The sequence below is a fragment of the Microcaecilia unicolor genome, chromosome 10 (genome assembly GCF_901765095.1).
Source record: "Microcaecilia unicolor chromosome 10, aMicUni1.1, whole genome shotgun sequence".
Taxonomy (NCBI): domain Eukaryota; kingdom Metazoa; phylum Chordata; class Amphibia; order Gymnophiona; family Siphonopidae; genus Microcaecilia; species Microcaecilia unicolor.
In genome coordinates, this window is record NC_044040.1 from 54470875 (window position 1) to 54495605 (window position 24731).

The 24731-nt window shown below is 39.4% G+C and overlaps 1 protein-coding gene across 1 annotated transcript in view; it reads left to right on the forward strand.

Moving 5' to 3' along the window:
- ASZ1 (ankyrin repeat, SAM and basic leucine zipper domain containing 1) overlaps nucleotides 1–24731 on the forward strand; it is a 295162-nt gene that overhangs the window by 265238 nt on the left and 5193 nt on the right. The window contains exons 10-11 of the mRNA XM_030217097.1: nucleotides 4462–4518; nucleotides 23799–23908. Coding sequence (XP_030072957.1) covers nucleotides 4462–4518; nucleotides 23799–23908 — 167 coding nt within the window. The remainder of the gene's footprint in view (nucleotides 1–4461; nucleotides 4519–23798; nucleotides 23909–24731) is intronic.

Here is a 24731-nt window from a genome sequence, read left to right on the forward strand (position 1 = left end):
TGGAGCTCTTGCTACTATAGTGCAACATTATTGTTGCACAGGACGCTATATAGAGCTTTGAGGTTTCTATTTCTTAGATTTTGTAATATCAGTAACCAACAGTGGGCTGTTTACCTATCCTTCACATTACTCAAGGTAAATAGAAAATTTAAATGATCTTCATCAGTGTTTCAGCAAATAGCTAGTGTGTTTTGTGTAGATAATTTGCTACTCCGTATACAGCAATTCTTTAAAAACATTACAGGCAATTCAGCAGGATACTGGTGCCTTTTCTAATCTGTGTGCCTTGTACTGGTGGTGTAGCGGTGTCTTCGGGGCAGGAGCATCCTGAATTGTTCCTGCCCCCTTCCTCTGTGCTGAAAAGTTTTTGGCCGCAGCTTCTCGTGGCAACCTCGAGACTGCCATGGGAGGTCACACAGCCATTTTGGAATTGGGAATGGCCTGAGCACCCTCCTGATCGGGATCAGCAGCATTGGTTAGCAATTTAAATCAGGTGTGGACATTATTTAAAAATATCATCGTGGAAGTCCAAACCAGATGTATTCCACTTAACAAAGATGGAAAAAGAGCTAATAACAGCCAGCGTGGTTCACAAGTGAGGTGAAAGAGGCTATTAGAGCCAAAAGAGCATTCTTCAAAAAATGGAAAAAGGAACTGAATGAAGAAAATAAAAGCACTGTCAAGCCTGATGCAAAGCAGTGGTAAAGAAGGCTCAAAGACAATATGAAGAAAAACTTGTCGCAGAAATGAAAACTCATATTAACACTTTTTTCAGGTATATGAGAAGCAGGAAGCCTACAAGGAAATCTGTGGGACTGTTAGATCAGGAAGGAAAGGGGTATTCAGGGAGGACAAGACCATAGAGGAGAGATTGAATGAATTCTTTGCTTAATGGAAGAAGAGATCTACCTGTACTGGAAATGGTTTTCAAGGGTGACAATGTGGAGGAACTGAAAGAAATCTCTGAGAACTTGGAAGATGTACAGAGCCAAATTGACAAGTTAGAGAGTGATAAATCACCTGGACCAGATGGTATACACCTCAGGGTATTGAAAGAACTCAAACATGAAATTGCTGATCAGCAGCTAGTGATCTGTAACCTGTCTTTAAATCATCCGTAGTACCTGAAGACTGGAGGGTGGCTAATGTGACGCCAATTTTTTAAAAAGGTTCCAGGGGTGATCCTGGAAATTAGACTGGTGAGCCTGACTTCAATGCTAGGCAGAATAGTAGAAGCTATTATAAAGAATGAAGTTACAGAACACATATACAAGCATGGTTTAATGGGACAGAGTCAGCATGGACTTAGCCAAGGGAGGCCTTGCCTCACCAATTTGCTTCATTTCTTTGAAGGCATGAATAAACATGTTGATAAATACGAACCAGCTGATATACTGTATCTAGATTTTCAGAAAGCTTTTGACAAAGTACCTCATGAGAGACTCCTGAGAAAATTAAGGAGTCATGAGATAGGAGGCAATGACCTCTTGTGGATTAAGAATTGGTTATTAGACAGAAAACACAACGGGTAGGGTTAAATGGCCATTTTTCTCAATAGAGGTGGGTGAATAGTGGAGTGCCGCAGGGATCTGTACTGGGACCAGTGCTATTTAACACATTTATAAATTATTTGGAAATCGACGAATGAGGTGCTTAAATGTGCAGATGACACAAAACTATTCAAAGTTGTCAAAACACGTGTGGATTGTGAAAAATTGCTGCAAGATCTTAGGAAACTGGAAGACTGGGCACCCAAATGGCAGATGAAATTTAATGTATACAAATGCAAAGTGATGCACATTGGGAATAATAATCTGAATCATAGTTATCTGATGCTGGGGTCCACCTTAGGAGTCAGCACTCAAGAAAAAGACCTAGGTGTCATTGTAGACAATATGCTGAAATCTGTCTGGTGTGCGGAGGTGGCCAAAAAAGCAAACAGGATGCTAGGAATTATTAGGAGAGGGATGCAAAATAAGACCAAAAATATTAGAATGTCTCTGTATCGCTTCATGGTGCGACCTCACCTTGAGTATTGTGTTCAATTCTGGTCGCCTTATCTCAAAAAATATATAGCAGAATTAGAAAAAGTTCGAAGAAGAGCGAGCAAAATAATAATGGGGGTGGAACTGCTCCCATATGAGGAAAGACTAAAGAGACAGCTGAGAATGATATGATTGAGGTCTACCAAATCCTGAGTGGTGTGGAGCGGGTGGAGGTAAATCGATTTTTCACTATTCAAAAAGTAGAAATACCAGGGACACAATGAAATTGCATGAAAATACTTTTATAACAAATAGAAGGAATTTTTTTTTCACCCAATGAATAGTTAAGCTCTATTACTCGTTGCGAGAGGATGTGATAACGGAGGTTATTGTATCTGGGTTTCAAAAGGTTTGGACACATTCCTGGAGGAAAAGTCTATAGTCTGCTATTGAGATGGACATGGGGAAAGCCACTGCTTGCCCTGGGATTGGTAGCATGGAATGGTGCTACTAATTGGGTTTCTGCCAAGTACTTGTGACCTGGATTGGCCACTGCTTGGAAGTTGAATACTGAGCTAGATGGACTATCGATCTGACCCAGTATGACTATACTTATGTTCTTATTACCTCTGTCATATCAGATGGCACAAGCTGAAAAGCTACAGCCAGCTCCTTAGTCAGAACCTGAGACTGGATATTGACTTGATTCTAGCACATGGTCAGTATTTGTGTCTTCTGTGGAGAACTTTCCTGTCTGGGGAAGATTAAGGTCTTACATAAATTGTTGACTCTGTATAACCTCATATGCATAGGTTAAAAAAAAGTTATAGATGTTTTCTGCAGGCACCTTAAGCCTTTGCCTAAAAAGGCAGAGTAGTTGTGCTTATGGGTCATATACATTCAAGTCACAGGAAGTGTCTCAGATTCGTAATAGGAAACATTTTTAGTATCATATACTAATATCTGGCCTCCACCATAAGTAATTTACCAGATTTCCAAAAATGGTTATGCTGTATCTGCATAAACTGGGTTTGCATGTGTTTTCCTTTCTGGATAACTGCTTGGTCAAGACCACATCTCAGAAAGGAGCCATAGAATCAATGAACACAACCATTCAGGTGTTGGGAGTTACTATGGTTGTGGTAAATTGCCCAGATTCCCATTTGAACCCTTCGCCTTAGTTGGAATTGATAGGAACTCTGCCAGAAGTGACTCAAGTAGTTGTCACTTCTTAGTATCCATTGTCAAATAAATAAAAAGGAGTCAGCAGATGTTTTCATGAACATGTTAATGTTGGGCCTTATCCAGTGCGTGCAACTCCTCTGGTAACATCAGTCAAGCCCTATGTTCTCAGTGGTTACAAGTCACTTGGGAGCTTATGCGTAGATATCCAAGTCACTCTATAGCTCAGACTCTGTACTGGTAGCTGAAGAGAAATCTAGTTGAGTCATTTGACATCTGCAAGCTGAAGTACCTGATGTAGAAGGTCTTTTTTTTGGTGGTGGTGGTCACTCCAGAATGCAATCAGTGAGTTTGAGTGATTGAAATGCACCTAATGATAGATGGTTCTGCACACTAATCTTACACTTCTTTCTAAGATGATATTTGATTTCCACTTTAACTAGTTGATCATCGTTTCACCAATTTTCCCCATTCACATTAGTTGTCTATCTGGATTAGAGTGTGTCCACACAGATTTTTGTTTCTTTTGATCCCAATAAGCGTGATTCCAAGTGCAATTATCAGTGGCTAGTAGACTGCATATTTTTGTAATGTATAGGCAGGTCTTAATGAAAGGGCATGTCAGGATTCATAGTGTCAAGAGCCATGGTGATATTGGTGGACTACCTGAGATCTACATGGCTAGGATGTGAAGTTCATCAACACATTCCTATCTTATTAACGTTTGGACAAGGATTCTTGATGCAGCAGTAGGTTTGGTCAATCTTTCAAGATTTCTTGGAGGGTTAAATTATTACTGCATCCTAAGGCCAATGTTTTATTTCCAGGTGGCCTTATATGTTTCATTGTAAACTGCTTAGATATAATAAATGTTAAGTGGTATTTCAAAATCATTAATAAATTAGATAAGTGGTATATCAAAATCATTAATAAATTAGTCTAAACTTTATTTAAAAAACAATAAAATGTGTTAAGTTTTTACATATTGATACTAGCATTTTTAGATGCTGTTCCACCTAGTTGGAACAGCCAGTTTAAGACTTGTCTCAGGCTTTCAGAGAATGACACAGGGACAAAGTTTGTCCTCGTCCCTGCGGGCTCTGTCCCCATCCCCCTGTCATTCTTTGTTTTATACCTCTTTTCTGTTATATAATTTTTCCCTGCTCTGCCGTTGACTGTAATTAGAAAATATATCAGTGATCCTTCAGCATTTTAAAATTGTGGAGTACTTTCTCATCATCATCATCATCTATTCTAGATTAATTTGTAACACAGAAGTCTTTGCTTTTCGTAGGCCAATGAAATAACTTTACAACATCTGTTAACCATGGGACCAGATGAACTTCAAAAGGTGAGTTTAAATGTTTATAATTTTTTTCTGAACTTATTTTTCATGATTATCAAAACGAGATTTCATTCCATAGTCCTTTGCCTTTATTTCTATTCCCGTTAAAGCCACTGTTAAATATCTAGGGATCACTCTTAATACCCACCTCATTCTTGACATATTATGTTAATAATGAATTTGTTCGTTGCATTTTATAAAATGTGAATTTTGCATAGGTTGGTTGCAGTCTTTTTTTTTTTTTTTTTTTTTTTTTTTTGGTCACCTTGTCCCACTACACTTCAGGCACTTCATCTACTACAGAATGTTACTGTAAGGGTTCTTTAAGGAGGGTCATGTTTTCAGCATATGACACATGGTCCATTAGAATGTCTTTGGCTTCCTATTGTATATTGAGCTACATGTGAAATTTTGATGCTAATGTTTAAATCAGTTCATGGAATATTTGCCTTTATTTCTTCCATGTTTGTGCCATATGTTCACTACAAGCCAGTATGAATATGTTTGTAGTATACTTATTTGTGCTTAGTATGAAAATTGATCTTATATGCGGTCTTTTTATTGGTTGTACCCATGTTATGGAACGAGGGGCCCTTTTACAAAGGTGAGTAAGGGCTTATGCATGTCCAGCGTGCACCAAATTAGCATTACCACCCGACTACCATGTGCCCCGGGCGGTAATTCTGAATTTGGCACGTGCCAAAAACACGCGATAGTAATATATTTTCAACCACGTGGCGCGTACCCGGTGGTACACGGGAATGGATGCGAGCTGCATGCATGCTGATTTGCATGCCTGCTGCCCGGGTAGCACATGAGACCTTACTGCTAAGTCAGTAGGTGGCAGTAAGGTCTCAGGCCGAAAATGGTTTTATTTTGCTGCATGTCCATTTTCCAGCCCCTTTAAAAAGGTCCTTTTTCCAGAACGCGGCAAAACCTGGCCTAGCACATGCCCAAAAGATGCTCTCATACTGCCGTAGGCCACCTTTTGTCGCAGCTTAGTAAAAGGGCCCCTGAGTTACCTATTGAAAATGAGATTTTTGATTTTTTTTTCACCCTAGATTTCTAGAATAATTTTGGAACACTGAGCAAAAATGGATTAATGTGTTTCAGAAGAAGGTGAAGTCATTTTTTTTATTTACTTAGGCATTTGATGTAGTGATACTGCAGATTAGGTATAATTTATTGTGGTGTCTTTGTAATGTTTTGTTAGTCTAAATTTGTTTTAAATATTTGGTTTTTATTACCTGCTTAAAACTTGAGGATTGAGCGGGCTATAAATGTGTGCAATAAGTAAATATTGTCCATGGGGGTGGTAATGAGTTTTCATGTAGGTAAATGTGCCGTTGAATATGGCTAAGTGTGTACACTGAATGATAGTGTGCATACTTTTAAATGATCTTTGAAGTGAACAGTTGGATGGGAGGGGTTGAGGTGGGGAGAGTTGTACAATGCTTACTTTATACATGTGCATTTTTGTTGCACCTGCTTTTGAATAGCTACAACGGTACTTATAAAAAGGACCCATTCCTCCCCCCCCCCCCCAGCCATATTTTTTAAAATTTAATTTATGAACGTTAAACAAAATTTACAAGTCAAACCGCTTGTTCAAGAAATACAATGAAGGCTTCTTATAAATATTAAATATATGAAATATAACAATCTAAAGAAGAAAGAGAGAAAAAATATCAGACCATAAAAGGAGGGGACGAGGTATAAATAAGATAAAGGAGATCAACAGAGGCAAATATCAAGGAAGAATTTCCAACATCAAATATCAATAACCTGAATCATGATGTCCCACTGGTGATCAGCTTCTTTAAGTCCAAAAAGGATCTTAGATGGTTAGGTGCAAAGAAAATATACTTCAACCCAAGGTACTTCACAACACATTTGCATGCATACGGCAATAAAAATATCTCCCAACTTTTGTCTCTTTTCTCATAGCCAAGAATTCTTTCCACCTATCCTGAGTGGCTTTTGTTACATCAGGATATAGCCAAACATGTTGGCCACAAAATTTGAGGACCAGGTTTTCTAAAATAAAGTCTCGTAATTGTCTTTCAACAAGATTTGAGTTCTAAGTTTACACTCGAAATAGCATCATCATTCACTTCAGAAAAAGAGCTCTCCAGAATGGCAGAAATATTATTTAAATCATTCCCTTCCAATTTGTGGCTGAGCCTGAGCTTGAACGTCATTTGACAAATGATCCACCAAAGGCTGACCCCAAACTGTAGACTTCTTAGAGGCAATTGGTAAATAGAATATTTTATTAAATGGAGGAATAGCTTCTGCAAGAATCTTTAAAATATAATAAAACTCTTTAAACATATCAATAGGGGTCATACCCAACACTCGTGGGAACTCCCGAGCTTCTGCCTAGAAGCGGTGGAGCTCGGTCCCTGGAAGCAGCAGCTAAGTTGAGAAGTGTTGGGGCAGCCATGGATGTGACTGTTCCTAAGGTGGTGATGCTGGAGACAATCTGGATGACCATTATGAAACTGGATGGAACGGTCAAGAAAACTGTGCAAGATACTGCAGTGCTCATGTATAATGTGGAAAGTTTATTCCAATCATTAGACAAAGTTCAGCAAGAGAGCTCCGAGCAAATTGCTCAGATTCAGCGTGAAGTAACTAATCTTTAATGCTGGTCTGGGTAGATAGCACATCTCCAAGACGTCTGGCACAGTTTTTCTCTTATGAGACCCATTAAAAGCCATCCAAACTCTGTACTTGGAACAGTGAGCTGGCCAGAGTCTAGATGGCATACAAAGGGAAAAGGCAAATGTGCAAAGCTCAGATAGCATATCAGTAGTAAATGTAGGAATATGTGAAAGACAAGTGCTGCATGCATTAACTGTCAACAATTCTATGAGCTATGATGTCATTGGATATAGTGTAATGTCTTGTGGGTGTGTCTGAGTCACTCTAGTTGCTCTGAGAGTGAGTCAGTCTGTGTCAGCATAAGATGGTGTTAGCAATCTCTCTTCAAGCTGTATGATAACCAACTGACAGAATTTCTGTATTCAGTAGTTTTACCATGTCTACTGCAAGTATGATGTAAATAGTTATCTGAAGAAACTGTAAGTAAACATCATTTTTGTTTGGAAGTTAAAGAAGAGAGAGTAATTGAATCTTTTATTCAAGAGTCTGTGTGAAAGAGAGAGAGAGAGAGAGAGAAGAACAAAAAAAATGGGAGTTAACACTTCTAAACACTCTGCTGCGTATGGGCTAAATCTGCTGAAGTAAAAGTCTATTTTTTTTTTCATTTCTCCCCATCATATTGGGTTATGGGCCCAGACCACTAAAATAATTAAAAAAAAGAAAACATTAAGAAATTTTTTTTTTATCTCTCCATACAAAAGACAAGATGGCAGCTGCACCATTACTATGTTCTCTCAAAGTGCCCCAACTGAATGAATATAACTATATTCAGTGGGAGATGAGATTTAAATGTATTATTGAAGCAAAGAAGCTAAATATATGTTTGGATCAAGTAAGAAATGCTGACAATTTTGAAGAATGGAATACTGCAGACTGTTATGTCAGAAGTATGCTATATGAAGCTCTGACAGAGAAACAGGCAATATTGATTGATGGAACAAACACCTCAAAAGAAATATTGCAAAAATTGAAAACCATGTATGGTACTTCATATACAAAACAGCCTATATGGTTATCAGAAATAATTCAATTGAAGTTGAATGACAAGAAAAAATGTAATGATCATATAACACATTTAATGTCATTATTTAAGAAGCTAGAATTATCGGGTATACCTATCTGCGATGCTTTAAAGAGAGCTTTTATGTTTACATCTCTGTCTAAAAGTTTTGAAGTATTCAGGACAGTGAATGAAGCAATTGAAGGACAATCTTTTGAACAGGCTGTCTCTAAGCTTAGACAAGAATGTATTATAACAGAGGAGATCTGTTCACCAAGAGAGATTAACCAGAATGAAACATTTTTCTCAGCAATGCATAGTAGGAGGCGGAGCTATAATGAAAAAAGCCTGCCCAGAAACAAGCTGATTTGCTATTCATGTGGTAAAGAGGGACATGTATCAAAATACTGTAACAAGAAAAACCACACCCCTTCTAGCTCATTTAAGCCAATGGAGAATAAGCATGGTCAAAGAAAAAATTATGACCATGACAACAGTAAGAATAAGAGCTGTATAATGACAGAAAAATCTTTTAATATAATGAAGAACACTTCAGATAAAAATAGTTGGATATTAGATTCTGGCAGCACAAAACATATAACCAATAATAAAGAATTTTTCACAGATATGAGACCAGAAGATGGTAGTCTTCACACAGCTAATGCTGGCTCAACAATGATCAAAGCAAAAGGAAATGGACATTTAAAATGCATAGTATCAGATGGAGTAAAAAAAAACTCTTGTAAAAGATGTCTTATATGTTCCACGAGCAGTTTGTAATATGCTCAGTGTATCAGCATTAGACAAGAAAGGTTTTTCAATTCATTTTGAAAATAGTAAATGTACAATTTCTGATGGTAATGAAATTTATGCTGAAGGTTATATGAATAACAATGTCTATAAGTTAAACATTATAGGTGAATCATCACATCTTATAAAAACAAAGAAGAATACAGAATGTAATCTTGAGACCTGGCATCGTCGAATGGGACACAGAGATCCAAAGGTGATCTTGGAGCTGCAAAGTAAGCAACTTGCAACAGGCATAAAAATAAGTGCCAGTAATGGTAAGATGGAAAAATGCATAGATTGTATTACTCAAAAGGGGGTAAGACCCTCATTTCCATCATATAAAGGAAAAAGAGGTAGTAAAATACTGGACTTGATACATAGTGACTTATGTGGACCATTTAATATTCCATCACTAGGGAATAACAAATATGCATTAATATTTGTGGACGATTTCTCTAGATACTGTATGGCATATCTATTAAAAGAAAAGAATCAAGTTGCTGATATGTTAAAGAAGTTTGTAGCCTTGGTAAGCAATAAATTTGATAAAAAATCAAAGATGCTACAGACTGACAACGGTGGTGAGTTTACTTCACATACCATACAAACATTTCTAGAACAAGAAGGTATTCAGCACATAAAGACAGTTGCATATACACCAGAACAAAATTCTGTAGCTGAAAGAAAGTTCAGATCGCTTGTAGAAATGACAAGATGTATGCTATCTGATAGTAATCTTCCAAAGAGATTATGGGGAGAAGCAATTCTCACAGCAGTATACCTACAGAACAGACTACCTACAAAAGGGACTGATCGCACCCCACATGAAATGTGGCATAGTAAAAAACCAAATCTGTCACATATAAGAATATTTGGAAGTACAGCATATGCTCATGTGCCGAAACAGAAGAGACATAAGCTGGATTCCACAACAGAAAAAGGAATTCTAGTGGGCTATGATTCAGGTCACAAAGGTTATAGAATTTTGAATCTAAACACTGGATTTGTTGGTGTAAAACACATCACATATTTTGATGAAAATAAAAAAATTGATAAAGACTGGAAAATTCCAAATTAACCTTATCATCCAGAATATGAAAAGAAACCAATAATCAATATCCCGGTGATTATAAACACAAACATACCAGAATTGTCTGATAATAATTTTTCTGATTCTAATGAGGAACAGGAAAATGAAATAGATACAGAAAGTGTTTATACTGAAGACAGTACCACTGATGAAGGGGAAATGATTGGAGATAGAATCTCGATCTCAGATGACACGGAGAGGTCAGACCAACAAAATGTCAGACGCTCATCCAGAGAAAATCGAGGTAATCCACCCCAAAGACTATCTTATTTAACAACTTCTGATGATGCACAAGAACCTTTAACTTGGGATGAAATTGATCAAATGTCTGAAAAAGAAGCAGAAAAATGGAAAAAAGCTGCACAAGATGAAATCGACGCGTTGCATAAAAACAAAACATGGAACTTAACTGAATTACCCCATGGCAAAAAGGCCATAGGATGCAAGTGGGTATTTAAGTTGAAAAGAAATGCACAAGGACAAGTAGAAAGATATAAAGCCAGACTGGTAGCAAAAGGTTATCTTCAAAAATATGATGAAGATTATGATGATGTATTTGCACCAGTAGTGAAACACACAACAATCAGAACTCTCCTAAGCATAGCTGCATCAAAGAAAATGCAAGTGAAACACATAGATGTTAAAACAGCATTTCTTCATGGAGATATATCTGAAGACTTGTATATGAAACAACCAGATGGTTTCATAGATACAAATAACAGTCATTTAGTGTGTAAACTGTTTATATGGTTTAAAGCAAAGTGCAAAATGCTGGAATGAGAAAATGCATGAAATGTTAACTGATTTAGATTTTAAGCAAGGAGAAGCAGATAAATGCTTGTATACTAGACAAAAGGAAGGTCATTGTGTGTACATTTTAGCATTTGTAGATGATTTGCTTATAGCAAGTCAAAGTGAAAAAGAGTATAAAGACATTGTAAAGTGTTTAAATCAGAATGTTGAAATAACAACTTGGAAATGTGTCATACTATTTAGGTATGAATATTGAAAAACAGAAAGATGGTTCTTATTTAATAAGTCAGAAACAAAAGATTAATGATCTTATTGAAAGTATGGGTATGCAGGAAGCACACTCAGTAGGTTCACCTATGACCACAGATTTTCAGAGGGATGAAACTGAAAGGGAACCATTACCAGATAACATTCTATACAGATCTGCAATAGGAAAACTTTTGTATCTAACTACCACTTACAGAATTGATATAGCTAATGCTGTAGGAATTTTAAGTAGAAGAGTGAACAAGCCTACTAAGACTGACTGGACTGCTGTAAAAAGAGTGGTAAGATATTTGAAAGGTACAATTGACTGTAAATTGGTGATTCCGGTAAATAGTAATCAGAAATTGATTTGTTACTGTGATTCTGATTGGGCTGGAGATCATTCAGATTATAAATCCACAAGTGGGTATGTGTTTATGTATGGAAAAACATCTATTTCTTGGGCAAGTCATAAACAAACCATTGTAAGTTTATCATCCACAGAAGCAGAATATGTTGCTGTGTCTGAAGCATGTCGTGAACTAATGTGGATAGAAAAACTGTGTACAGATTTTGGTATAGAACAGCAGAGACCGATACAGATTTTGAAGACAATCAAAGCTGTATAAGGTTGTCAATAAATGACAGGGTACAGTCTAGAACAAAACATATTGCAACAAAATTCCATAATGTCAGAGAATTGTCAAGGCAAGGAGTAATAAGTTTGCAATATAAACAAACTGACCAAATGATTGCTGATATCTTGACGAAACCGATAGCTGTAAGAAATTTTGAAAATCTACGAGAAAAGCTAGGACTGTATGTATATAAATAAATATATAAGAATTGAATTGTTGGACAATAATGCATGTGAAGGGGTATGTAGGAATATGTGAAAGACAAGTGCTGCATGCATTAACTGTCAACAATTCTATGAGCTATGATGTCATTGGATATAGTGTAATGTCTTGTGGGTGTGTCTGAGTCACTCTAGTTGCTCTGAGAGTGAGTCAGTCTGTGTCAGCATAAGATGGTGTTAGCAATCTCTCTTCAAGCTGTATGATAACCAACTGACAGAATTTCTGTATTCAGTAGTTTTACCATGTCTACTGCAAGTATGATGTAAATAGTTATCTGAAGAAACTGTAAGTAAACATCATTTTTGTTTGGAAGTTAAAGAAGAGAGAGTAATTGAATCTTTTATTCAAGAGTCTGTGTGAAAGAGAGAGAGAGAAGAACAAAAAAATGGGAGTTAACACTTCTAAAGCTCTGCTGCGTATGGGCTAAATCTGCTGAAGTAAAAGTCTATTTTTTTTTTTTCATTTCTCCCCATCAGTAAAACCTTTAGGGCAGTGGCTAAACCAGAGCCCCCTGTGTTCTAGAATTTTCTTTTAAGATAACACACTGACTTTTTATTGGTCTTGTATGCAAATGTACAGAACCAATCAAGTATATGGCAGAGCCAAGTGATGAGATGGATGCTGATGAGAGAACCTGTTTACCAATGCATGCCTTTTTAGTTGAAACATATTTTCTTCAAGGTTGCCAAATTTAAGCATCAGCCCCTATATTTTGGTGATAGCAGGCTTATGAGCATAAAGTCTGTGTCTTCTTTCACAGCAGCATTCTTCGTCTCACTGTAGCATAAGTTCAGAAACCTTTGCTTCAGACAAACAACCTCTCTACACATGATACTGCATACAGTGGTGGAAATAAGTATTTGATCCCTTGCTGATTTTGTAAGTTTGCCCACTGACAAAGACATGAGCAGCCCATAATTGAAGGGTAGGTTATTGGTAACAGTGAGAGATAGCACATCACAAATTAAATCCGGAAAATCACATTGTGGAAAGTATATGAATTTATTTGCATTCTGCAGAGGGAAATAAGTATTTGATCCCCCACCAACCAGTAAGAGATCTGGCCCCTACAGACCAGGTAGATGCTCCAAATCAACTCGTTACCTGCATGACAGACAGCTGTCGGCAATGGTCACCTGTATGAAAGACACCTGTCCACAGACTCAGTGAATCAGTCAGACTCTAACCTCTACAAAATGGCCAAGAGCAAGGAGCTGTCTAAGGATGTCAGGGACAAGATCATACACCTGCACAAGGCTGGAATGGGCTACAAAACCATCAGTAAGACGCTGGGCGAGAAGGAGACAACTGTTGGTGCCATAGTAAGAAAATGGAAGAAGTACAAAATGACTGTCAATCGACAAAGATCTGGGGCTCCACGCAAAATCTCACCTCGTGGGGTATCCTTGATCATGAGGAAGGTTAGAAATCAGCCTACAACTACAAGGGGGGAACTTGTCAATGATCTCAAGGCAGCTGGGACCACTGTCACCACGAAAACCATTGGTAACACATTACGACATAACGGATTGCAATCCTGCAGTGCCCGCAAGGTCCCCCTGCTCCGGAAGGCACATGTGACGGCCCGTCTGAAGTTTGCCAGTGAACACCTGGATGATGCTGAGAGTGATTGGGAGAAGGTGCTGTGGTCAGATGAGACAAAAATTGAGCTCTTTGGCATGAACTCAACTCGCCGTGTTTGGAGGAAGAGAAATGCTGCCTATGACCCAAAGAACACCGTCCCCACTGTCAAGCATGGAGGTGGAAATGTTATGTTTTGGGGGTGTTTCTCTGCTAAGGGCACAGGACTACTTCACCGCATCAATGGGAGAATGGATGGGGCCATGTACCGTACAATTCTGAGTGACAACCTCCTTCCCTCCGCCAGGGCCTTAAAAATGGGTCGTGGCTGGGTCTTCCAGCACGACAATGACCCAAAACATACAGCCAAGGCAACAAAGGAGTGGCTCAGGAAGAAGCACATTAGGGTCATGGAGTGGCCTAGCCAGTCACCAGACCTTAATCCCATTGAAAACTTATGGAGGGAGCTGAAGCTGCGAGTTGCCAAGCGACAGCCCAGAACTCTTAATGATTTAGAGATGATCTGCAAAGAGGAGTGGACCAAAATTCCTCCTGACATGTGTGCAAACCTCATCATCAACTACAGAAGACGTCTGACCGCTGTGCTTGCCAACAAGGGTTTTGCCACCAAGTATTAGGTCTTGTTTGCCAGAGGGATTAAATACTTATTTCCCTCTGCAGAATGCAAATAAATTCATATACTTTCCACAATGTGATTTTCCGGATTTAATTTGTGATGTGCTATCTCTCACTGTTACCAATAACCTACCCTTCAATTATGGGCTGCTCATGTCTTTGTCAGTGGGCAAACTTACAAAATCAGCAAGGGATCAAATACTTATTTCCACCACTGTATATAAGTTAAATAGAGAATTGCTTCTTGTGGTACTCCACAATTTATGTATTGATCTTGAAGAGTATTGTCCGACAGTTCCAGTAAATGTAGCCTGCTCTGGCTGCCTCTGAGCATTTAGGGATCAACTGTATCAAAAATGACCGATAAATTTCATAAAGTGACCCAGTATCTCTCTGAAGATGCTATCATGGAGACCAACAGTGTCTCTCTTCTGTGGTACTCTTTGAATTCAGATAGACATTCATCAAGTAAATGTTTGCTTTGTGAAAGAGAGTGGAGGTTATTGTAGAAGTCCTGTTAACGATATACATGCACATCTTGCATACACGTAGAAAACTCAGTTTTAGAAAACCAGGGTAATAGATGTGTAAATCATGAATTGGTGTATATGGCAAGAGGGTGTGGTCCGGGCAGGACCAAATAATACATGTGTATTCACCTCTTGAAATGGGAAATGTGCATCTGTGCTCACCAGGATCAACATCGACACGTACTGTGATAAAGTCACATCCAGGATAGTTGGGTTAAGGCAGTGTCAGTTTGAAATACAAGTCCCAGAAGGCATTGCAGGCAAGGAGCCAGGGGGTGAGATGAGCTGCAATGGGGGAAGACATGGGTGTAAATTGGCAGGACGTGTATATGGGCTGCCACTAGGGGGAAAGAGTTAGGAAACCCTCTGTGCAGGAGCTCATCATTAGTCTAATGCTTAACTCAGCTGGTATGGGTGTGGGGGAAGCTAATAGAAGGAGAATGATTGGTTGGGAGAGCAGAAGCCAGGGATTGATTGGGCAGGTGGGAAGGAGTCCCAGAAGAGAGAGAAGCAGTTGCAGGCTGAAAACCCTTGAGTAAGAGAGGTCCCTAAAGTACTGAAGCAGGCTGAAATCCATTGGGTGTGAGGAAGTCCCAAAAGTATTTGTAGGCTGAAAACCCTTGGGTAAGAGAGATCCCTAAAGTATTGAATCTATCAGTGAAGCTGATGCAGGGTGAAATCCCTTGGGTATGAGGAGTCCCTAAAGTATTGAACTCTCCTGAAGGTAAAGAGAGTCGAAGGTAGAAACTGCTGCTTTGTGATTTAACTGTGATGATGAATTGAATGAACTGCTTCTATTTGGAATTGAACTACTGCTTATTGTGCAATGGATAAAGAGCCCAGACTGGAGCTAACTGTGAGCCTGTATTGAATCCTGGTATGTGCTGATAGCCTACTGCTTAAAGGGGACTATTTGCCACACATTTTCAGGTGGCTTATATGTGCTTAAGATTGAAGGTGAATGCTGCTGTTGGAACTGTGTATCAGGTCTACTAGAAACCTGCATGGAATAAAGTCCTTAAGATTGAAGTTGCTTGTGGACATTTATTTCTAAACTGTACCGGGAGCCTGTGGCTGGAGGAGATTGTTCTATCCTTGGCTGCACTTAGAGGTACCAGGCTACAGTACATACATGTCTCTCTATTTTGGGCAGCACTCTACTAGAAGGATTAGGGGAGGTTGGCCCCTTAATCCCCTAGTGTTCCCTTAAAATCAATTATGTTGAATGATTATGGGGAGAATATAGATACACATGTTGGTAATCTTAAGAACCTATAAATCTGTTTGTCAGCCCTTACTGAACACTTACACATTTATGTTCTGTAATACCAACGTACATATGTAAGTGCAGACAATTAGATGTGTAGGTTGCTCCATTGATGTTTTAGGTATTGACATTTGTAAAATGGCTGCTCCTATTGTACGTAGCCGGATCATACATGTTTATTCCTGCATGCATTTTAGACAAGGCTCTTGCATCAGCACATCCTTTTCTAAAATGGTACTAGAATTTGATTCATCCTGACATGGACATTTCAGTTTGTACATTTATCTAGAGTAAAGTAGTGTGGTAGTCGTATTAGTCTACTTTTAAAGGTAATAAATAGAAATAAATCAAAACATAGAAAAGAAATTAAGATACCACCTTTTTATTGGACTAACGATACATTTTTTGATTTGCTTTCAAAGGTTTTGATTTATTTCTATTTATTACGTTTATCTAAAATCTACATTCAGTTGTCACAAGATAACTTTCTCTATTAATTTCCCAAGGAAAGACAGATGGGAGATGTGATGATTTTCCCAGTATTTGAATCAAATCCTAATGCCACTGTTTAGGGAGGCATTCACCATTTACATAAGCTTTTTACTTTAGCACTCTTTGATTTATACGGGCTTCTCAGTGTCCAATTGTCACCAAATTCATGCAGGATTGTCTTCATAGGAAACTTCCAAGCCAACAGCTGCTCTATGGGACCTGAATATTGTGGCTTTTTTCCCTCCTGAAACTGTTTTTTGAATTGATGAAAAGTATCAACATGGAGAGTAGTTTACCTACTCACTTCAGCTTAATCGGTGTACAAGCCATACATACAACTGCATCACAATAAGTTAGTCCTAAGTTTCTGCTGAAGGTGGCCACCTCCTTTCACATTAGTGAGGAGATCATTTTGCCTACCTTTTATCCTAGCTATCCATGTAAGAGAAGTAAATGAACTTTTGCATACCACCTGAAATGAGCACAGTCCATCAGAAAGTCTACTAGGGTTTGTTTTTGTTTTCTTTGACTTCAGCTGATTTTGGTACTCCTTGTGGTATCTCTCAAAATTCTGTCAATAAAGCAAGCAAACAGTACTTTAAATAACAAATTTGTCCTATGGAGTACAAAAAATATTCAATGGGAAAAAGCCTCAGAGCCCTCACTTCCGTACAGAAGAAGTTATGGTGATTCTTTCAGAAGAGAAATGCTGTTTTAAGCTGAGAAACTTATAGCACCTTGACATAGCTGTATTGGCGAAACTCTGGCCACTGTGGGTGTGTGTTTGAAGCAGCTTGAGTTAATTTTGAAAGTTTATATTTTGTCACATTTTTAATATTAGGGTCCTTTAAAGCTGGTCCGATTGGAGCTTTAATAACACTGGTAAACGGCATTTTTGTTACAAAGAATGTGAATGGTGTTCTTAGCTAAGTCATGGGTGCTGAATTCGAAAATGAAATCAGTTTTTGCCTATCGGGCTCAGTTTTCTTGTGACACACTACCCTTTTTATAAAAATCCTTGAAAACGCTGCATTTTGGTACCCTGCTGTGCAGGGCCGCCGAGGGGGGTGGGGGGGACAAAATTCCCAGGGCTCGGGCCTTCAAGGGGGACCCGGTGCCAGTCCCACCCGCCCTCTGATCGTCTGTCACCGGGCCGGCCCCCTGTATTTAAATCACCCCGCGGTGCGACTCTCCCTCTCACCTCCCTGTGAGGCGGAACTCCCCCCTTCGGGTCTCCTTCCCTCCCTGTATCCCGCCCTCGGGGGAGCAGCAGCGGCAACCTCGGAGGGGGAGGGGAGCGGCAACCTCGGGGGCGGGGCTGCGGTGGGGGCAAGGCGGCCTTGTCCCGGGCCCGGCCAAGTTTCTCGGCGGCCCTGCTGCTGTGGATTAATTTAATTCAGCAGTTGTAATTGTTGGAAAAACAATTGAAATATACTAGAAATTACAATTCAAAACCCTTAGTTTAGAAAGCCACCACCAGGAAATAAGGGAGGTTTGGCAACATTGCCCATGAGTCATGCTCGAACATGTTCAAACACGTTCTGTTGCGTCAGTTGCCACCTGTATCTCAGCATTGAGAGTTCAGTCAACAATTGCTGTTGGAAGTGACTGCTTGTAGTTCTACGTTTGTGAAGGTTTGTGTTTTGTGTCATGTCAGAAGAAATGCCTCATACCTGTGCAAATAGCCCAAATTCTTTTTGTTATATCTGTGGAGAGTTTACTCTGAAATCGCAAAAACGAAAACTCACAAAAACGAAAACTTAATCCTCATGTAAAAAAGTGCTACGAACTATATTTTGGGTGTAAGGAACAGGACCGCAAATAGGCTCCCCACATTTGCTGTTTGATGTGTGTTACACTCCTGACAGGCTGGTTAAAAGGAAGATGTCGCATGCCCTTTGCTGTTCCCATGATTTGGAGGGAACCAACTGATCACACAACAGACTTATTTCTGTCTGACAAAAATAGCAGGAATCACCTCGAAAACAAGGAAAACTGTGCAATATCCTAACTTACCATCTGCTATAAGACCTGTATGTTACAGTGAAGAATTGCCAGTACCAGTGCCTCCTGAGAATTTGATAGTGAGTGAAGATGAATACAGTGACGAACATGCAGAAGACAGAGAAGGGGATATGCATACCGACCCATCATTTCAGGACCTCTGTGAATCAAATGTGCCCTACTTTTTGACACAAGGGGATCTCAACGATCTTGTTCGTGATTTAAATTTGTCAAAGCAACAGGCTGAGCTTTTAGGTTCGAGAGTAAAAGGATGGAATCTTCTTTCTTGTGATACGAAAGTGAGTGTTTTTTGTGACTGACATGCTATTTTTTCTGAATATTTCTCCAAGGAAGGTGACATGGTCTTTTGTAATGATATCGAATCCGTTAGAACGGTTCCACCAGGACATTTATCAAATGGAAAAGCGTTATCAAGGCAAATGGAATGCCGCAATGTTGTCAGACTACTGCTGGACCTTACAGAGAGATGTTCCCAAGGCAAAGTACCACAGGAAATCAGGAAGGAAATCTTTTTAGGTATGTTTCTTCACTTCTCTTTACTCTTATGTTGCTTATATCTTTGATTTCTTTGTGAACTGACACAGTTTTTTTGGAACTCTTGTAGCAGAAGTGTGTCATTTTGCCAGATACATATAATTTATTTATTTATTTATTGCATTTGTATCCCACTTTTTCCCACCTATTTGTAGCCTCAAAGTGGCTTACAGAGTGTGGTTATGACATGATCATTTCGTAATAAGAGGTACAATTCTTATAGTTTGAATGTTGGTAAGAGAAGATAAGCATTGTCATTTCATGATAACAAGTATAATTATTATTGTTTACAGATTGGGTAAGGGAGGATAGATGGGAAGTGTTAGATAAGTTAAAGGTGAGCTGTAGTGATTGTGTGATTTGTTGAGGTAGTTTGTAGGCTATGTATTTTCCTTGTAGGCCTTTTGGAAGAGATGAGTTTTCAGAGATTTGCGAAAGTTAATTAAATCATCAATAGCTTTCAGTTCTGTAGGTAGAGCATTCCACAGCTGCGCGCTCAAGTAGGAGAAGGTGGTGGCGTGTGTCAGTTTGTATTTCAGTCCTTTGCAGCTGGGGAAGAGCAGATTGAGATATTTGCGGGATGATCTTACAGCATTTCTGGGAGGCAAGTCCACAAGGTTTAGCATGTAGATTGGGGCGTCTGCGTGTATAATTTTGTGTACTATCGTGCAGATCTTGAACTCGACACGTTCTTTGAGTGGGAGCCAGTGGAGTTTCTCTCTTAGGGGTTTAGCACTTTCATATTTATTTTTTCCAAATATGAGTCTGGCGGCTGTGTTCTGGGCTGTTTGGAGCTTTTTGATAGTTTGTTCTTTGCAGCCAGCGTATAGTGCATTACAGTAGTCCAGGTGACTTATCACCATTGACTGTACCAGGGTGCGGAAGATGTGTCTCGGGAAGGAAGGTTTTACTCTTTTGAGTTTCCACATTGAGTGGAACATTCTCTTCGTTGTATGCTTCACATGAGTATCAAGTGTGAGGTTTCGGTCGATGGTCACTCCAAGAATTTTTAGGTTTTGGGCGATGGGAAGAGAACAGTATGTTGTGGTTATGTTGGAGTACATACGCCGACACAAGCATTTACAAAAACCATTATCACATGAAAACTGAGGCTGATACAGAAATTCTGAAATGAGATCTGGATTCAGGGAAGAATTATCTTCCAGAAAATGTGTTTTGTTCTTGTTACAGAAAAAAAGGTTTGTTTGTTTTTTTGTAGACCAGTGTAATTTGATGTTCAATGGATTTTTTTATGCCTGTGAAGTAACCTTACCCTTAAATATTCCTATCATAACTATTATTATAATCTCAGTTTTCTCAAGTTGTAAATGAATGGAAAGATAATCCTTGACAGTACTAGCATTTCTTTGAATGAGATCAGTTTTACTTGTGATATACAATTTTCGGGTGTCCCTAAGCTTGAATTTTGATTGTAACAGTGAAGCATGCTCTTCAGACTCCTGATGCAGGTCGAAAGGCCAAAAGGCAACCCATGTTGAGTTATTTGAAGACACTTAATAACGGAGAATTTTGCACCTTGGTGTATTGTCCCTACTTCGGTCATCTCCGCTGTTTTTGTTTCCTGCTGTTGATTGTGAGTTTTCTCAATAAACTGGGTTGCCATAGTTTTGAAGCAAAACAGGAACGTGCCATTTAATGATCCAGCATTGGAGTTTGCTTGGAGCAAGATAAGTGGCCATAAACTTATTTTTGGTAAAGTTCTTGTGGATTGAAATAAATATTGTTTTCAAAAGGGTCTCGTCAATAATATAGGATCAAAGAGTTCTGTAGATAAGACTTCTTGGTGAGGCGCAAACTTGAAACAACTGTGTGCTGTAAGAGATCCTATGCCCTAAAAATGCCTATTTTGATGCAGGTCCATTCTTGTTTACCTATTTGCACTTGAGATTTTTGCTTTTGAAGGTTTTGCTATTCCTCTTGATCATCTTGTTTTTTTCTTTGGTGCCATAGTTTTGAGACATAATTGAAGTTTCCGGAAATCTGGAGACAAAACAGCAACCAGAACAAAATATCATCACCATATGTGTATAAAGATATACCATGTTCTTGATTTATTGCTAATAATGGACTAATGAAAATATTAGATTAGTAGTGAGAGAAGAGAACCCTGTGGAGCACCATAGGGGGTAGAACGAATTGTAGAAGTTGATGAAGGCATTTTGTCGAAAAAAAAAGTCAAAAAGGAAGAAAACCAAGAGAGAACTTTCCCTGACAAACCTATTTCAGCAAGACTGGTCAAAAGAAGTGAGTGATCGATAAGATCAAAAACTGCTGATAAATCAAGGAACTAGCAACAACCTTACCAGTCTCTATTATGGGAAGGAGTTTGCTCAGTAGAGCAGTGATGATGGTCTTGGTACTATGACCGTTGTGGAATCCCAATTGTCTGGAATGGAGAACATGTGTTTGATCATCAGTCAGTCAAAAAAACAACCGTTCAGTCAGCTTTGAGAGCAAGCATAAATTGTTGCACCTATGTATCCAGCTATATATGTAGAACATTCCCAAACAATTCCACTGCTCACAGAAAGTGTTAATACATATTTTATACAATTTTTGTGCTCTTCATATTGTTTTTAAAATAAAAAATTTCATATAGGAAAAAAAAAACTTGTGCTCAGAAGAATATTGGGTACTCCTTAGTAGGTAACCAAAACATATCACCCATTATAATCATTCTGCATAAAAAAGCCTCACGTTTAAAAACAATAGCATAATGCAGCTGTGTATGCAATGATTAAAATAGGCGATATTGGTTAGTCACTAAGGAGTACCCAATATTCCTCTGAGCACATGTTTGCCTGTATGAAATTTATTTTAACAGCACTAAAAATTTGAGATTACACAGTAAAAAAGCAAAATAACTTATGGTTCTTTAAAAAGGTATAGAGTCCCCTGTACTGAAATACTAAGTGGTGAATAAGTTATTTGGGCTTCCACTTGTGTGATGGTTTCTTGGCGGCATATTAGCGGACTAGTTTGTCATTGCCTCCCTGGTCCTCAGGTATAAGCAGTGGTTTCCCCAGAAGGACAAAGAAGGCACATGCTCATCTTTTGGTTCATTAGTGTTTCTTAATAGATGTGGGGTTTTTTTGGCTAAGGAACATTCAATGATCTTTGTTTTCCACTTTTGTTTTGAACTATACTGATGCCATCTGTTGGTTTTTTTTTCATATAATCATTGTTTTTGTTCTAATTTTGCTTATTGTACCTTGTAATATTTGTTTGCACAAAGCTCTAAAAGGCATCATTTTTATATAGCTTGTTTAAAAAAAATCACCTTGCTTAGGTAAAATTGCTACCGTTTAAAAAGTAAAAGATTTGCATAAGAACATAAGAATTGCTAGACTGAGTCAGACCAAAGGTCCATCTAGCCTAGCATCCAGTTTCAAATAGTGGCAAATCCAGATCATAAGCACCTGGCATCCCCCAGGGGTAAGCAGTGGTTTCCCCAGAAGGACAAAAAAGGTACACATATGATTCTGTGCTTTTATGTGCTCATATGTAGTTAAGCCAGTTAAGAAAAAGTACTTCAATTTTTAGCCTACCTTATCATTCAAGGAAAATTCAAAAAGCATTTTTACAATTCAGGTTTGTCTTTGCTCTAAAGTTTACACTATAAGGTGGATACCTGAGGTAGTAGGATAGAAAGTGATGGACCAAAGGTCACAATGAGGCATATTTTCAAAGCACTTTGGGAGGCTAAGTTCCATAGGTTTCTATGGAACTTTGGGAGGCTAAGTGCTTTGAAAATGAGCCTAAATGCATTTCAGTTGGGGGAAATGGCATTTGAACCCTGGTCAGGGTTGACGCTGCCACTAAACCAACCAGGCTTCTGTCTAGGGTGGCTACATTTGGTGGGCAGTGGTGGCACAGCAGTACAAGAGTCTCTCATATTCCCCTTCCCATCCCTTTCCCCTACTGCCACCACTATTGCCCTGTCTTTCCTGGCAGCTGCAAAAGTACTCAACACCAGCGTGACACCAATTAGTAAAGGCTCATGCTCAAGCGCTGCTGCGTCCTACCTGCCCCATGACAGGAAACACATTGGGGGAGGGCAGGACTGGTCAGCGCTTGAATGTGGGCCTCTACTGGCAAAATTCTCCGGGCCCAGCACCTGCTTCCGGGTCTGTCTCTCCTGCTCCTTCTGCGTGCTGCCCAGGACCTGGATGATTGCATTAACGTGTTAAAATGCAATCATCCGGGTCCCGGCACACAGGAGCAGGAGAGGACAGCAGCAGTCACACAGGAAAGTAAGGGGGCGGGTGGGCAGCACAAGTGGAGGGGGGGGGGGCAGTGGTGGCAGCCTGGCTGAGTCTCTCGGTGGCCCTGGAGATAGGAAGGGGAGGTACTGGACCCAGTGGTTGTGGAGGGGTAGGGAGGAGGAGGGGGATGCTAGACCTGGGGAAGGGGGTAATACTGGACCCGGGGGGGGGGGGGGCAAGCAGTTGGTGGTGAGGCCCTTGAGCTGCCCCCTGGGAGGGGATGGTTGAAGGTTTGCCTAGGGCAGCATATATCCTTGGGCTTGCCATGACCCTGGTTCTCAGTCCATTGATTTTACCATTACACCATACCTTCTCCCTCTTAAAGTAAACTGGATGTTTTTGAATCTTTGTCCTAGCCTTTAAGCAGCATCTTAATTCATCCACTTACAAAGAGCATTGGAAGCAACCCAGTTCATTTGTGGTAAATTAATATACAAATTAATGAGATGGCCTTTGAGAATCTTGCTTTAGCTGATTTTGATATCAAATATGAATGTATGCTGAATAGTTTAAACTTTTTAATTTAGATTGGTATAAAAAGTAAAGATCAAAAGAAAATTCTAGATGCTGCTACAGAGATGCAAGTGAAGGAAGGAACATTTGAGGAATTATCTGAATTGATGTATTCAGAAGCCAGGTAAAAGTTAAAATATATGTTTAAATATTTTAAGCTTTTGTGCTTTTTTTTTTTTTAAACTCACATGATCTATTGCATCCACGAGAGTAGGGCCAGTGCAAGGATATTAAGGGGCCCTTTTACTAAGTCGCGTCGGCAAGTACCGCCCGGCTACCGCGTGGCCTGGGTGGTAATTTCATTTTTTACATGTGTCCACTACACGTGCCGGAAAATTTCCAGCGTGTGGCATTAACCGGGCAGTAATCCGCAGTGTACGCGTCCTGACGATTACCGGCTGGTTAACGTGTGAGACTTTACTGCTAAGTCAATGGGTGGCAGTAAGGTCTCGGGCCCAAAGTGGACGCGCACCAATTTTTATTTTGCCGCACATCCATATTCAGCCAAAAAAAAGAGGCCTTTTTTGTGGTTGCGCTGAAAAATGGACCTGCCCACGTCCAATACACACGTCTACACCAGCACAGGCCATTTTATAGCACATCTTAGTAAAAGGACCCCTAAGTTCCCTAGGTCAGTGTTTCCCAAGTCCATCCTGGAGTACTCCCTTGCTGGTCAGGTTTTCAGGATATCTACAATGAATATGCTTTAGATTGATTTGATTTGCATATGCTGCCTCCATTGTAAGCAAATCTTTCATGCATATTCATTGTGGATAGCCTGAAAACCTGACCAACAAGGGGGTACTCCAGGACCTACTTAGGAAACACTGCTGTAGGTGAAAATTCATTGTTGCAGGTTCCTCCGTCCCCCAAGTTATAAACCAGCCTACTAGTGACAGCTCTAGCTTACATAATTACACTTTCTCAGTTGTTCAGTGCATATGATA